Source organism: Clupea harengus, chromosome 4 (genome assembly GCF_900700415.2).
Source record: "Clupea harengus chromosome 4, Ch_v2.0.2, whole genome shotgun sequence".
Lineage (NCBI taxonomy): Eukaryota > Metazoa > Chordata > Actinopteri > Clupeiformes > Clupeidae > Clupea > Clupea harengus.
In genome coordinates, this window is record NC_045155.1 from 4179480 (window position 1) to 4196120 (window position 16641).

Below are 16641 nucleotides of genomic sequence, written 5' to 3' on the forward strand. Positions count from 1 at the left end.
TAGATAGAAGTTTAGCGTTCTCTGGCACCAAAACAATTTGTCAGCAGGGATAACCGCGTGGTGGGTCTCTGACGTCCGAGGCTCCCTGTCATGCAAGGATGGCAGTTTTGCACAAGGTCGGAAGAAACATAGTTCGACCCTTCTTATCACCTCTGGTCTAAACATGCTCTTGCACATATGCAGACTAAGTGGCACCTAATAATCTAAGTTGTACACACACACAGAAACACAGAAAAGCCATGTTCCTGCTTACATAAGCACATGATTCATACAAGGTATATATTAATACAAGGCACTTGATTAATATATTCTGAAGTCATTAACAGTGTTTCGAAATGATCTCCATCAAGAATGTTTTTGGTCTGTTTCCACGAGGAGTACACTCCCAACCTCCAGGAAAACCGGTGCCACGGCTCATGTTTGAGAAAAGCTGTGGTGCCACTGGTTTGGCTTGTGCGACTGGTTTTCAGTGTAAAGAGTTTTTTTCAAGCCAACAATTATCTCTTTGCCTCTTAAACAGATCTAGATATTCACCTAACGTTATATCCCGCCAGCTTGTCGTGAACATCAGTCATCACAGTTCTGATTCCCGAGGACATGGCAAATTCTGTAGAAGAGATGGTATTCAGACTAAAGGAGGCACTGTACACTTTTAGTTTATGCCTCTCAGACAATAAGGAGGTATACATCAAACACTATGTGGAAGGATGGCGAGGTATCGTGAGGTAGGTCATATCTATATAGAGGCTCTATATCAGTGGTTCTTAAGCTGGGTTCGATCGAACCCCAGGGGTTCGTTGAGTCACTCTCAGGGGTTCGGCAGGGGTCAAGACACACACAGGTATAGCCCGGTTCACACTAGCAATGTCGGGCCGTTTTTATATATACCTATGCATATTTTATTTTTCCAATTACGAAGGGTTCGATGAATGCTCTGATGAAGCTCGCAGGGTTCAGTACCTCCAATAAGGTTAGGAACCACTGCTCTATATACAGTCGATTGATTGAACAGTAAGGTGACCTACCTCACGAGACCTCGCCATCCTTCCACATAGTGTTCGATGTATACCTCCTTATTGTCTGAGAGGCATAAACTAAAAGTGTACAGTGCCTCCTTTAGACTGAATGCCATCTCTTCTACAGAATTTGCCATGTCCTCGGGAATCAGAACTGTGATGACTGATGTTCACGACAAGCTGGCGGGATATAACGTTAAGGGAATATATAGATCTGTTTAAGAGGCAAAGAGATAATTGTTGGTCACTAGCTGATTAACATCTGAAGTGGCTGGTGTTTGATATTCAAGTTACCCTTGTCAATGCAGCGTAGTATTACATTGGCGAACCTACAAAATAAGTTAATAACGTTACATTTGTGTCCTAGATGACTAAATCGGTATGATCTAAAGATGTTTAATCCTTATAGCCATTGTAATACCTTGAAAAGGCACCCTCAAAGTTGCCACTGGGAATGAACAGTCATAGACAATTTCTGAACTTTCATTTCATTGTTGAGTCAGTCATTCATTCTTTCACTTTTACCTGAAGGTTCATGAATAGTCTGGGAAGTGTCTTTTCCTTCATCTCCAAGGATGCTGTCGACAAAATTGAAATTCTTGCAAACCTCCTCAATGGTGAGAATGGGACACACTACATCACCATCCAGTCCATGGTGAAATACGAGCTAGATAATGGGCTGGTTGACCTCACTAAACGCGAAAATCTCCTAAGGCTGCACCGTGCTCTCCGATTTCTAGAACTCTTTTTTGAAACGTCTGAGGACCAGTAGTGAGGACAGTAAGACCTCAGTGATGTGTTCAGAAGCCTACAATGAGTCCCTGGCTCAGTATCATGCCTCGATCATTCGCAAGGCTAATGCCAATGCATTCTGTGCCCTCCCTGGACGGCCTATATTTTTTGAAGTGATGAATGCTGGTACACCAGAAGAAGTGGTTGCCATGTTTGGGGAATCCCTGCCCTTCATTTCTGATGTGTACAACATTACAGAGAACGTGTATGCCCAGCATGAGCTTTTGCAATTGCCATAGAGAGAATCTATGAGATTCACATTTACATTTAGTCATTTAGCAGACACTTTTGTCCAAAGCGACGTACAAGGGAGAGAATAGTCAAGCTACGAGCAATAGAACCTGGTGTAACAATAAATACTACTTTCAGATTCATTGGGGGATAAGTTTGTTGGGGACAGTTTGTCTGCAGTAGACACTCTTCGTTATCAGTCTGTCTGTATTTCCATCTTGTCCATGAATGGTGAACATGGGCTTTAACATGGGCATACATTAATTATGATGAAGATGGGCTTTTTAATATAAAGTAATATTGTCTGACTGCATGTAAACATTGAATATAAAGTCAGTTGGTGATTACAGACAACATTTATTTCTAGATTCTTTAAATTGTAAGTCTGATACCTGTATGATTCAAAAAGGGACAATAATGATGACTAGTAAATCTATGTTAAAGCGTTTGACAGGTGGTTTTTTTTTTTTTTTTACAATTATGCTTTGTTATGGGTGTGCATAATCACGGGTAAATTCCATGTTCGTTAACTGTCCATGATATTAAATAAACCTCCAGTCTAAATTAATTTGTGAATTTCTTGATTTTGTTTGGTTTACTTGCCGCAAGGATGTGAAGGGGCCTTTCATAAAAATGTTTGTGTGCAGGTGCTTATTCTTATTCTGATTGAGTTACGTATAACATGTTCAATGTCTCCATTTTTATGATTCACTATCTATCAGGAAAGTTATAGCTAGTGCTTTGTTTTGAGCTTTTGTGCTGACGTTTAGGAGAGGTTGTCATAGCAGCCCAAATGCGTTGGTAACTGAAGTAACGTTTAAGTTCTGCTAGCTCTTAAAATCTGAAGAAATAGAAAACAAAGGTATGGTACCTTTGTTTAATGTATTGCTATACATTTTGTTTCATCTATTATCTACATTTATTTATTTTTCTAAGAACTTGCGCTAAAACAATCAAGCGGTCTAGCTAAATGTTTTCTGCATGTTTGCGTTACTGTATCTACCTAGAGATATCTGACTAGCAGCCGTTGCCAACAGCTAGCAAGGAAGTTTCTTTCTATTCTGTAAAGTCAACTGCTAGCAGCTGTCTGTGTATGGGAAGTAGCTAGCGAAGATATGTATGAGATTACGTTATGTTCTTAGCTATCTTACCTACATTGCCATTCATAGTAGCTCCAGTCTGTGAATAGTTTGTCTTTAATGTTACGACATTGCATTACTAGCTGGTGGTGTGTTGTCCAAGCATGATCAATAACGCTAGCTAGCTAGCTAGCTGCCATTGTAAACAGACATACCGCCACTGTTTATGCCTACAGCGATTAATAATTTACTGTATAGCAAGCGAGCTAGTCTTGCTGCAAGTTTGCGTATATTTCTTGCATTGTTTTAATGCATCTCATTTGCACTGTAAATAAAAAGACCCGAAGTAAAATAAATCAGAATTCACATGAACAGGAATATTACAGTAGTCACCTTTTAATTTCAATAAAAACTTGTTTGATAACTGGCCCGATTAACTGGCAGTGCAAGCACCCAATTGTTGAGCAGTCATTCATATTTTTAAAACCCACTAAATGGCAGATAGCACTTGGCATAGCCTAGTACATTATTGTTTGACATTTCTGTAGAGCGTAAATCAGTCGAACAAAGTGAACAGAGTTGAGTATCCTACAAATGCCCTTCTATACTAGGCACAGGGTATTCTAGGGGCAATAGGTACAAGAATGTCAGTGAATGTCATGCCATCCCAGGAGATTTTTTGTAAGAGAATCAATCAGCTCTGAAATACATTTGTAACTCTAAGAGATGATCATTCGAAAAGACTGCCATTTCCATACATAACTTTTTTCATGTCTTATCAGTCTGAACTGCTGTGCCCAACAGAACTTCATGTGATTAAGGTTAACTAACCCAAAATGGCTTTTTCAGTTGTGCTGTAATCAGTCGTCCTCTGTGTGTTTACTCTGCTTTTTTTGAGCAGGAACATGCATGTTTCAAGGCCAAAGTCCTCTAAAGGTCGCAACAGAAACAAACTGTCTCATTCCCAAAATGCAGACTCTACAGGCTTCCATCCCTCACCTCTGACCCCGCGACCCCCCTTGCGTGATCGCTGTATGCGTTCACGGGGCTTCCTTGTCAAGCAGAGCAGCCTGAGGAGCACCAATGAGATCCCAGAGTTGGTGGAGGCCATATCAGCCCCGATGCTGACCCTTAACAAATACAGGGTCCTGCCCTCCATTGAGAAAAAGTCAGAACGGGAGCAGAGCCTAATGGGCATGGAGGAGAAGACCTCCAAGCTCAGTCTGTCGGACAACCTCCTGCTCCAGTCGCGGCTCCTTCAGCGAGAACAGCACCTCTCCTCCATCCAGACGTGTGCCACGTCCAAGAGCAACTCTGAGATGGGCGCGGTGTCTGAGGTCCTGTGTAGGCCAGGCTCACCTTTAGCCTACCTCGAGTCACCTGAATACCCAACAGTAGAGATGCCCCTCCACAATCAGGGCAGCTTAGTGCTAGCCATCCGGACTCCATGCGGGAGCAGGATCGAGCATCATTTCAACCCCGACAACACCCTGCGATCTGTCATTGCTGCCGCAGAGGCCAGACAAGGGAGACGGTACAGACGCAGCCGAGTTGAAACTATGGACATGCCCCGTAGAACGTTCACAGATCTTAACATGACTCTAGCTCAGTGTGGCATTCTCAACAGGTCGGTGCTATGCATTTCACATGAGGATTTGGGGGATAATTGATTCTTTTATTTTTGAAAACTTTCTGAAGCTGAAGTCATAGACATTATTTTTGTATTATGTTTTAAGAGAAATTGTATATTAAATATAAAAATGATTAAATGAATGATAGGTTATATTACATGATGAGCTGTGACTGCACTTATCTTTGGTTAGAAGTAATCCTTACCTCTAGCTCAGTCATCTAAAATTCACCTGTTATTGCTAAAGCACTTTGAGCCTTTTTTTTAATACATTATGGATTTATTATGGAAAAATGAGAAATTCCACCATTGTACACTTTCATTAGTTCATCATTAAACATGATATATCGACTATTCAGTAGGTTATTTAGTTTGTGAAGAGGGAGGTAATATCCATTATTTTGACAAGGAATATCACCATTTGGTTTTTTATTTTAACGATAATGGACATCTTAGACACAAAACTTTAAAGTTAAACCCTGTGTGTCAAGTCCTCAGACACTTCATTCCAACTACAATGACTGGGACTATGGAAAAATCAAAGAGGAGTAGCACATAGTGTAAGGATTACTAAATTACCAAAATGAACAAAATTAAGTTATTGTAAAAATGATGGTGATATTATTCATTTAACTTTGAATTCATACTCAATACATGGTTTGATAACAAAACAAAGGCATTTAAAGGAGAGAAACCCATGATGATGTGCTATTAAGCATTCTTTATTACAATAATGATAAGAAATTAGCATAACACCATAAATCCAGCCATGGAAAACATTTTAGGAGCTGTGATTTGATGGTTTAATTATTATAATCTATGTAGTGCTTCATTTTTGAGCATTGCAGTTCAATTGCATTTGCAGCATCTTCAAAACAGTGTATGCATTCACAATCCAAACATAATATGCATACCAACTGCAGTACAAAAAGTCAAAACACATTTTTAAGTTTTTTTTTTCTTTCTTCCAAGATATAATTGTTTCTTCAAAAACAAATCTCACAATTCTAATCTTTCCTAACAATTTAGGTACATCTGAATAATAATAATAATAATACTATTTTTACTTGGTAAAAGTGCCTGACTTCCTGTCTATGAACAGAATATGCTAGCCAATATTGCAAGGAACATAAATTCACAGTCCTAACAGAACTCAAAACAAGTAAAACATTTGGTCATTGAACATGACGGAACGTAACATAGTTATTATTTCACAGATTAGCCATTTAACCTTTTCTTCCCCCCCCCCCTCCAAACCCATATCCCGCTTCGAGATATGAGACCTGCATAACACATTCCAAATTATGGTTCAAGAGTTCCTTGAAGTATTTCAATCATAAATTATGCCAGAAACAATGTTTACTGTTAGAAAAAAAAGGAATGTACATATTTTAGATACTGTGCCTCTGAGCCACACCATCATTAATCAGGCAAACAGCAAATAGATGATGAGGTTAGTATGGAATACTTCTATTTGAGTTTGACTTAATACCACTGGTCTGTTGAAAGTACTCACATTTGATTAAGCGCTGTGAGATTATTTCAACATCCTGAAAAAATAAACTTAAAATTAGGCACAGTTTCAATTTGACTCCCATGTCTGGTTAGAATGCTTCAGGTTGTCCCACAGGATTACCATTTTACAAAAAGGTAACATACCCAACAAAGTGCAAAACAATACAAATAACACTAAACACGTTATTCCAGCAATGTAAATGTTGCCTTTTATCATAATGGCTACATATACCTGCTCCCCAGGAGTCTGCCAGACTAGTTTTTGTAAGCGCAGGATCAGCATCTGTAGTCTATAAAAAACACTTTCAAAGCAAATTAAAACACGAGGAGGAAAAAAAAAGAGCAGAGAACCAGAACTCTGACACTATTCCAAAACATCCCAAACTGAACTATTTGGCATTATATAGAAGATGACCAGCTCTTTAAAACAAATTCCTCATTCAAGGACCTAATTCAATTTTATGTAAACATATTTTGCCCCTTTGTCCCATGCAAAAATAAGATATAGCCCTAATATTACTTGAAGTCAAACAGCACAAGTCTGATGTGAGGTAACTGCATACATAGCGTTCAATAAATGCAAGACAGTAGTGTTGAGCTGCACCTCAGTTGCTGTCCTTAGTTGGCGATTTTCTCAATTTCATCAAGATCATCTGTGTTCAGTTTTTCAATCTTCTTACCTGTTGTAGAAAGACAGGTTAGAGGTAGTCTACATAAATACTTCCTAAAAAAATATTAAATGCATAGGCATAGGTTAGACAGAGAATTTCAATACGCACTGAAGTGATCTTGGATTGTGTTGAGAATGTCCATGCTGTGTTTGCTGTCAACCATGTTGATTGCAAGGCCCCTCTTGCCAAATCGTCCTGTGCGTCCAATTCTGTGCAAATATGTCTCATTGTCTGGATTGCCATCTTTGTCCACAGGAAGGTCAAAGTTGATCACTACAGACACCTGTTCCACATCAATACCTGTCCATAAAAGCATGTTGTGAGATACACCACCACACTACCCTCACCATACAAGCAAAACAAACCAAATATTAACATTTTGGACATTTACAACATACATTTGTCTACATGTAGGAAATCCTACTTTAAAAGTAACACCTATCTCAAAATAATAGACCAACGGTATAGGATTGAATAACTGGTGTCGGTCTTTTCAACTTGTGATTCTAAGAATAAATCTTCTGATGTGAAAAAAAGACCAGGAAGTATTCATGTTTATTCTGCTGCTTCGAAAAACCCACCTCTAGCACACACATTGGTTGTGACGAGGACTTTCTCCTTTCCTTGTCTAAAACGCTCGATGACCGCAGCCCTTTGTTCCACAGTCATCTCTCCGCTGAGGAGTGCCACCTGGTGGCCCTCTTTTGACAGCTCTCCTGACAGCCAGCTCGCCGTCTTACGGGTCTAGGAGATAGAACATAGTACAAGCCACAAGCTCACATTCAAATGGCTCAATGTCAACAAAAGAATCAGCTTACCTGACAATATGTCAAGGTGTAGACTGTTCCAATTCTTATTTGTTAGGCAAACAGGGAAAGAATAATCTCATAATACATACGTGGCAAAAGATCATGGCCTGTGCGATGGTGATGGCCCCGTAGATGTTGCAGAGGGCAGAGAACTTCTCCTCCTTATTGCTGCACACCACATAGTACTGCTTAATAGTGTCTAAGGTCTCCTCCTCACGCTTGAGCTTTATGATGTTGGGATCTGGGACGATCCTTTCTGCAAACTTCCAGACAGATTCCTCGAAGGTGGCAGAGAACAGCAGCATTTGGCAATCCTTTGGTAGCATTCTAGTGGTTGGAAGAGAATCAGAAAAATGAATCATGTCACTGCCTCTGAACTACACAGATATTTCCAAAGCTGTAAAACTTCAACGTAATATGACCATTTCTTCAATAATACAACTTTTTAGTATTAATTCCCTCCAAGTCATTTGTCTATAAAACCTTGCCGTAGAGGCTTGCAGCAACATTTACTCATAGCTAAGAGCCCAACTTGGCTGAAATAGTAGAGCACGTATGTGGGTTGCAGTTAGGTTCAAATAACCTCTTTATTGCATTTAAACACATTTCAATATTTACAAAAATCTGCCTTTTTATTTACTTTTCTTTAAAATTACAAGCAATTTCAAGCTATTTTTATCAGTGTGAAACATTTTAAGGTCTTCAAATTGCTAGGGTGACTCTAAAGAGACAATATTCAAGACCTGCAAGATATTTCAAACCCTTTCTCCCTGTCCCTGCTCTGCCAGCTCATAGCTCATTTACAGCAAATACAGAGAGTGTGCAACACTTCCCTAAAAACTGTTCTTGAGGTAATGGATGTATTGCCTCACCTCTCTACTGGATTCTGTAACTTTGACTTACTGTCCACATAGTCTTTTTTTCTGTGATCTCAAGTGTTTGGGACATGAGATACTAGCTAATCCAAACACTGCCAATATAATTTGTATCAATCTTCATTAGCAAAGTCCATACCCTAGTATGTCATTGTGGTGTGTAATGTGGGAAGATCAGATCCAGGTTGGCATATTGCACCTTACAATAAAGTTCAAAAGCTATAAATCGCCAACATCTTGGCTCTCTGTATTCCCGCAAAAGTATGTATTACGTTTAATCTCCTGTTATATTCGCGGCCACCCTGTCATGGTGGCGAAACCCTAATAATGAGGACCTTCCCAATGAGCACTTATGTCATACCACCTAGTCATTCATTTATCATTTATCCTCTTGTTCATTTCCATTTCTGATTTATGCATCTGTGCCTAACTGTGCATTAACAACCAGTGCACTGAACAAAATCACACAAGTCCTCATGTTAACTAAGGGATAACTTCTGACGAGGTGTCCCTTTTTCCCCTAAAAATATTGGATCAGGCAAGGCAAAGAACTCCAAGAAGCGAAGCAGCGTTTCCTCCGCCAAATCGAATATTTCCGTATAACGGGTTGCCTTGAAGACAGTTATCCCGCTTATACCATGGTTACCACATGTGTTTAGACATTCATGTTTACCTGACAATGGAAACATTTTAAAGTTTCAGTTTAAAAATAAGCCAACCTGTTTAGTTTGTAGTACTACTTTCTTTAGTCATGGACAAGGATAACGTTGGATAGTTTGCTTGGTTGCAATTTATTCCATTGTTGGTAAGCCTGAATCCTTAAGCTTGCGGTTTCTGATTCTATGCCTGCTAGCTTTCTAGTTCTCCAGTCAACTTGTTATTTAACCACATAATGGATTGTGTTTGCACCACTTGGCAAAATGAGAGAAAACTTTCTGTTTCTTTTGTTCATTCCTTAACCGTTATTTACTATGGTTGTCATAGTCAACATTCACAATTCAGCAAGTGTCCAGAGCATTTATATAGAACGGTGATTAAAACTTTTTATCAGATCTACTTTATAAGTGTCCTGTTATACAGAAAAATCAGGACACCTGCCAGCAGAAAAGAGTATTTCTCGCCGGGTTATAATTAAAAAAAAAATTACCCTCTATAGACAGTGAACATAGTTTACCTCTGGATACGGATGCTCTGGTCTTGGTGGCCTTGTGTCGCAATCATGACATCTGCTTCATCCAGGACAAATACTTTGATCTTCTTTGGGTCGATAAACTTGAGTTTTAGGCACCAGTCCAGCACAGTACCAGGGGTACCAATGACTATCTGGTCCTGTATCTTCTGCCCTCTTTCTACTGTGGAACGAGTTTTGCAGTATAGTGTAAAAGAACATCAATGCAAAAGTAGACCCTTAATGGTCACACAATCGTTTACAACTTGCCAAATACAATGAATTACAAAGGAGTGATTTGCTTTCACACTCACTCACTTTTATTGCCTCGAATAGCATAAGCAAGTTTCACTTCAGGATAGAACTGTCCCATTTGTTCAATGACTTTGCCGGTCTGCAAGGCTAGTTCATAAGTTGGCGAGACACAGAGACACTGAAGATAGAGAAACATGAAAAGGTTAAAATAGTTATCTATATCAGAACTTAAATGAATGCATCCATGGCTCCAAAGGAATGGTAATGGCCCACTGACCTGAGTCCACTTGTTAGCTGGGTCAACATGGCTTAGCATGGCTAGCACAAAGGCTGCTGTTTTACCTGTACCAGACTGGGATTGGGCAATCAGGTTTTGAGGTCTGGAACCAGAGGGAATATACACGCTAAAGGGAGAGCAATGAAGCAACTATCGTGTCGGTATGTAACACAGTAACACTCAAGCTCATTTTCAAAACATCAACCGAGATTTGTGTGTTCACATATAATACGTCATGACAAAATGTATATTTATGTGCTTCGTGCTACGTTCTTCACAACTTTTGATATGGTTATCCTTTCTAATAAAAGATTTTTATCATTTCTGTGTGAACTCACGGTTCAGCAAGCATCATTGGCAAGGCATTCTCTTGAATTTTGGAAGGTCTGTTGAAGCCCATAGCATAAACCCCCTGAAGCAACTGAGGCTTTCTGCAATGAAGGACAAGAACATATTATGGAGGTTCCTCCTGTTTATGTCAAATCTTTCTTACAGGGGTAATTGACATTCTATTCAGGTACTCACAGACGCAGCTCTTCAAATGATTTTACAGAGTACAAAGGAGAGTTGGGATCTCGTTGAAGAACTTCAACTTGGTTGGTGGTATTCACAAGATTGCTCCGGATTAGTTTATTCAGTAATGACTGAGCTGCCCTGTCCTCTGAGGGAAAATATTACAAAGTACACATTATTTTTTGACAACACTGAACTACTTACATCTAACAGCAGAATAATAACAACTGGCACAGTTTCAAATTGTAATAGTTCAAAATCACCTTTCTCCTCTTCATCAGCTTTGTCACCATCTTCCCCTGGTTTCACTGTTCCTAAAACAGTGATGTCATGTTAGTATTGCAATGGGGGAGAAAATAACCACATTTTCTAAAATGTTTCTAAACCTAAAATTTGCCTTACCATTTACGGACTCTCGTTTCTCTTTAATCTGCAAGGATCCAATCTATGTTAAAAAAAATAATAAAAAAAAGACACGCCTTCACTTTAGTTATTTCGCCTCAACAACTTTTTCTAAAAACATAAAGAAAGTGATTAAAACGAGCCTTCTACAGCTTCAAGTAGGCCGTTTTTATATAAACCGACGACGAGAACTACGAATATTAGATGACAAACACAACGTGACAAATCAGTCTAGCTTCGTCAGCATAAACACTGTCATGTCGTTCACAGTTGCTGCTAAAAAGTCATCATACTTCATCCCCGCACCATTATGGCTGGGTGTTGATGCCATAACTTTGGTCGACAAATATATCCCTTATGGCTGTTTAATTTTGCAAGCCAAGGATATTTTGATGAGAACATGCATGCAAATTAAAATACTTTTGCGAATGAGGAGAGACATTGTGTCAACAGCATGCCACTACATGAGACCAGCTAACAACTTTCTCAAAACTTAGCTGGATACGCTGGACACGTCGGTAAACCCGACTTTAACAAGAAAAGCATCAAGTAACTCACAAGCTAGCTAGTATAGCTAGCTAAATGAGATGTCCACGAGATTTCACTGTCATGCAACTCGACCATGACAGTCTGAAGTTCTATATCCCTTGGTTGACAGTTAACGTAGTTAGGTCCCTAAGGCGAGCTAGGCATTCAGCTAGACATGCTGATATAACGTAATATTAAGCTATGCTAGCTAGCTATAAACTTACAGATTCAGCGGCAGCTTCTTGTTCATCAACTGCCAAGGCCCAGGAATCAGTCGCCATTGTACCCAACTACTCTGCACCTAAACTAATTTACAAACTGTCTGCTGTTTTCTGCAATCCTCCAGCACTGTTCCTGGGCGTGTTTCCCTACACTAGCCTCTCACTACCACGACCGACCAAAAGGGGCTAACAGCAGAGGATTCCCAGTTAGACAGAGCCGTGTTTGAATACAGTTCGGATGAACCAATGGACACAATTAATAGTTCCACCTGCGTGCAACATGACAACATGACTCAGCGAGATACCACACAAACTGGCGTTACTACGTCAAATGCGAACCTATTTCCAACATAAATGTTATGCATTGACTGGGTCTTTCTTCTCTGTGTTTCTCTTTACCCTATCAATGGACCTTTATGTGTATCTCGACCACTAATTTGGTATTGTTGGGGTTACAGTGTGTGCAGTTTCCCTTAGAGAAGAATCTAAATAATGATAGAGGTAAGATAAGACTAATGGGAATGTAGACTATCCTACCTAGATGTCATCACCTCAGGTCCTTTTTTCTTCTTTGGAAACACCTGTGGATATGCATTCGCCATGGGAAAGCAGTGTATCGTTGCAGTATCAGACTGAATGGAAAACGAACGTGATATAAAACATTGTAGCGGGAGTGTTAATGGTCAGTGTGTGTGTATGAGTGACATGAAATAGTCCATGGTGCGGTGCGAATGGAAAAACGAGTAATACATGTATAATTCCAGGTGTAGTGATATGATTTGGAATGTCTTGTGGATTCCCTCCTGTGTTAATGTTGGAGTGTATTTTCTGTTAGCTATTAGTCAATGTGTTACGATTAATGCCCTAGTGTGATTTTCCTTGTGTTTTAGTGTCTTTGTCCAACCCAAGTCAACCTGATGTGTCTGCAAATATAAGCCTGCTGCAGATGATGTTCTGCAAGTATGGTAATGGTTCTAACCATATGATACTTTTTCTGTGTGTTAATTAAGAAGGTTAGTTATCAAGCCAATTTGAGTGCATCAGCAGGATTTCTAACTACCTGCTGATAGGCATACATATGGGGCAAGCAATGAACAATAACCTCATTGACATCATGACTATAGCCTATGCACTTCCATGGCATTATAAATTCCAAGGGATTAATTACATGCTCGCATTTACAGGCCTTTGTATTTAATTCAAGATGGGCTGTGCTCAGTACCGCTGAGTAGGCTACCAGATGGAACAGACTGATGTTCTGTGTCATGTATCCATGTGGCTCGTGTTGCGACTGTCGCCAGGCAGTTCTGTACTGTTGTGTATCCTGCCACCCTTGCTATCCTTACAAAAATTCACATGTACCACGTCAGCCAACCATAACTAAACCATAACTCATCAAAACTAAACATGGACAAAATTCCCATACAACGTGCTGGGCAGCCTCTCCCTATCCCTTTCCTTCTATATCATATTATGTCAATACTGATACTGATAAAGTGCCTATATTGCTGACTGTTAATTGTTTACCTAAATGTATCCCTTTATCTGTTTATCAAATTCATGTTAACTAACCACATTTTCTCTTTCTTATAGCATGAACTTTGCTTGCAAATGCGGATGGCTGGGAAAACATTCTTCCTCATCGCCATCTCCATTAAGTACACCTACGTGTATTGGCAGTCGAAGTCTCTTTCTTCTCCTTATAGTCTAGACTTTCTTTGCTGTAAGATGCTGCCTCAGTCACTCCACCTGACCTACTTGCAGAAACCCTCGGCCTACACCTACCCACCCCCCACCACACTGTCATGCACTTATTCTACCCAATACTCTGTGCTAGCTTCACCTGCAATGTAAATATTTGCCACCATCGACATAGTTTTCTGTTCCTTTACTCTACTTGTAATACTCTAATACTCTAATACTCTAATACTCTTTACTCTACTTGTACCTTGTAATAGTAACCTAAGAGCACACTGTATACCCACTAAGCAGTACAATATTTGAATGCTCTTTCCCCACCTTATACACTATCAATTTTGTGTCTATGTGTATACCATGTTATGTTTGTATAAATTGTGTACATTTACCACATGTATGCTAGCATGCTTATCCTGATACATGTATGAATTAATCTGCCATGTTTCTGATTGCCTCCCCTCCCCTTCTGCCAGATGCACTTGCACGCTCGGTCCCATCGCTCCCTCGTTTCCCAACAAGGAGAATGCCCTGTGTTCATTTCCACTATTGCAACAAAAGGTGACTTAAACAATGTTAAGTCTGTAACTTTTCCCAGTTCCCTTTGCTTTGTAATTGGGCCTATATTGCATATTTAACAACACACTTTGTTATTCATTTTAATTTGACACATAATGGAGTCCCCAGTTTTGTAGACTAGCACCTTGTGTCTTCCACGAACCTTCGTCTCGGTGCCTTCACTGACCAAATACATTTCAACTCTGTGTCTCTGTCCCTGTTCATTGTCTGCCTCTTTCTCTGTACACAAAGTGCATTTAGTGTGGAAATGGACAAGGCCATGTCCAGCTAGCAATGTATTGCATCGATTCAGACAGGTTGCCTAGTTAATGTTATGTTAGTAGGCTTTAGCATCAATCTGTAGGCTACAGGTAACTAAAGTTATCTTAACTGAAAAATTAAGAACTACTTCGGCCCATTTACTATTTGCAATCCGTTTTTTTTTTAGGATTCTCAAAGTACTGTCTGACTTTCATGCGTGTGTCTGTATGCAGGCTATAGCAGCTTGATTTGACTGCTTGCAAGCAGTGGCTGTGTTATCTCCGAGGAATGACGGGGGAGAGAGGGGGCGTGTGCCAGTTTGTTGGAAGGGACAGTGTGGTGTGCTATTGTAGGCCTAATGCAGTGAAAGGCTGGGTATATTTTTGATTCAAATGTCTTAAATTGCATAATGACAAGTGAGTAAATGATCATAGAAAGGTCCGTAAATGCTGTTTTGTAATTAAAAAGGTGCGTAACGTCGTTTACGTGCGTTTACCCTCCACTACACCCCTGCTCTTAAGTAAATAAACGTGATTCATCTAATGTCTCTTCAAGGATTTGATCTATATTTGGGGAAAAACATACATGTCTTTATGTATTGTCTGAGAGTATTTTTTTGGAAATGAATAGATGTGCCAAAATGTTAATTGATATCTCATCAGTATTCAACCCATAGACCGTATCACATACAAACTAATCAACCCCATGTTTGTTGTCGAACCAACTGACGAGTAGCCCTTTGAACCATCACATGGTCATATCAATTCAAGGGCTCTCTAAAGCTGAGGGTGAATTCATGTATTTTATGCTCAGCTGAGATGATTGTGACAGTGCAGGGGGAGGTGGTGACCATTTTGGCTGTATCCTATATCAATTTTGTGAGAGTGAGAGTTGAAAGTCTTGTGGTAGCTCATTCTAAGTGCTTCCATGACAACAACAAAAGTTGGTAGAGTATTGCACAGTATATACAGTATACACCATAGAAAAATAAGCAAGCTGAAAATAGAACGAAAGTATTGAGGCAACAACCAAAACCTAGGACTAATGCAAGTTATAATACACAGGAATGCCAAAAACACCAATGACAGATTAATGCTGATGATTGTGTGATAGAGCAAACAGTGATTCTAAGACAAATATCTGACAGTGGAGTGCTATGTGATATTCATACTGACAAGGTAATCATCACAGAGTGGTAAGTGATACACATAATTACAAAGTAATTCGTAGGGCATCATCAAGCAGCATGTCACCATGGTAGCAGCACAACGCACAACAATATTTACGCATCATTCTAGTTGGAGTTGTTTATGACAGTACGCTGATTATTTGTAGCAAGATATTTCATTTTCATAGTCTGAGCCACAAAGAAAATTATTGCCGAATGGGAAATTCTCTTAAAATGTCTCAAGTTTGCCTTATAATATATCATCAGAAGGTATTATTTCAATAATTTCAAATTATGTTTTGACAGTTACATCTATCCTGTGCTTTGATTGTCTTTAGAGCACTCTATGTAAGCATGGTAAGCTACATCATATAACATGTATATAATGTTTTGCCCCAGAGAAGAAAAAGAAGCTGCAGCGGATAATCTAAAGAGAATGACAGACCTGCAGGGTAACCAAGTGAGGGGAGAGAGAGAGAGAGAGAAGGAGAGAGAGAGAGAGGGGGGGGGGGGGGAGAGAGATAGATGCAAATGGGAATTTAATTTCAAAGCGGAAGCTTACATTTCAGCCAAGGCACCCCCTACCCCCCTTCCACAACAACCTGATGTCTCCTTAGAAGCTGAGAAAGCTCCATATTGATTGTCATGGTTACCTCCTGTTGGAACAGATGGATGAGGCTAAAACTGGCCATAAAATGTAGATACAGCCAAACAAAACAGTGGCATCAAGGGTTTTTACAACCAGAGACTGAAAACGGATGTGACCATGTTAAGGAGAATAGGAACTGGAAAGGGACAAAGACAGGTGGGTGTATGTTCAGACGCTAAAGCCAAGACATGCTGTATGTTGTCTCCCTCAATCAACACCTCTCCCTGCAAACTCTCTCCTGTTCCACACACGCAGTTGAATTTCATTTGGTCTGATCCTTTGGCTATCAAAAAAAGAGACATGAATGGGGTCTCGTCATTGATTGTAG

General features: G+C 39.7%; 2 protein-coding genes and 1 pseudogene across 3 annotated transcripts; 2 read left to right on the forward strand and 1 right to left on the reverse strand.

Moving 5' to 3' along the window:
* Window positions 1-1245: 1245 nt before the first annotated feature.
* LOC105912675 lies at window positions 1246-2047 on the forward strand (annotated as a pseudogene).
* Window positions 2048-2817: 770 nt separating this feature from the next.
* On the forward strand, window positions 2818-4891 carry ubxn10 (UBX domain protein 10). The gene is made up of 2 exons (XM_012841698.3): window positions 2818-2901; window positions 4020-4891. Exon 2 carries the CDS (start codon window positions 4024-4026, stop codon window positions 4786-4788), a length of 765 nt encoding a protein of 254 aa, XP_012697152.2. The 5' UTR covers window positions 2818-2901; window positions 4020-4023; the 3' UTR covers window positions 4789-4891.
* Window positions 4892-5449: 558 nt separating this feature from the next.
* Window positions 5450-12206, reverse strand: ddx19a (DEAD-box helicase 19a). 2 transcript variants are annotated; one of them, XM_031565839.2, is made up of 12 exons: window positions 11986-12206; window positions 11234-11276; window positions 11095-11145; window positions 10844-10979; window positions 10657-10749; window positions 10319-10445; window positions 10105-10219; window positions 9793-9970; window positions 7833-8070; window positions 7516-7678; window positions 7043-7234; window positions 5450-6943 (listed from the first exon to the last, which is right to left on the reverse strand). In XM_031565839.2, exons 1-12 carry the CDS (start codon window positions 12040-12042, stop codon window positions 6882-6884), a joined length of 1455 nt encoding a protein of 484 aa, XP_031421699.1. In that variant the 5' UTR covers window positions 12043-12206; the 3' UTR covers window positions 5450-6881. The 2 variants fall into 2 exon arrangements, with proteins under 2 accessions (XP_031421699.1, XP_012697151.1); XM_012841697.3 differs by having other exon boundaries at window positions 10319-10421; window positions 11986-12205.
* Window positions 12207-16641: the final 4435 nt, after the last annotated feature.

What these genes read in the sequence shown, in the direction of transcription:
- ubxn10 (XM_012841698.3), top strand. Translation starts at nt 4,024, where the DNA reads ATGCATGTTTCAAGGCCAAAGTCCTCTAAAGGTCGCAACAGAAACAAA.
- ddx19a (XM_031565839.2), bottom strand. Translation starts at nt 12,042, where the DNA reads ATGGCGACTGATTCCTGGGCCTTGGCAGTTGATGAACAAGAAGCTGCC. An exon ending in CAGCTAACAAGTGGACTCAG is followed by an intron (nt 10,220 to 10,318) that starts GTCAGTGGGCCA and finishes CTCTATCTTCAG; the next exon opens with TGTCTCTGTGTCTCGCCAAC. An exon ending in AGGCCATGATCTTTTGCCAC is followed by an intron (nt 7,679 to 7,832) that starts GTATGTATTATG and finishes TCTATCTCCTAG; the next exon opens with ACCCGTAAGACGGCGAGCTG.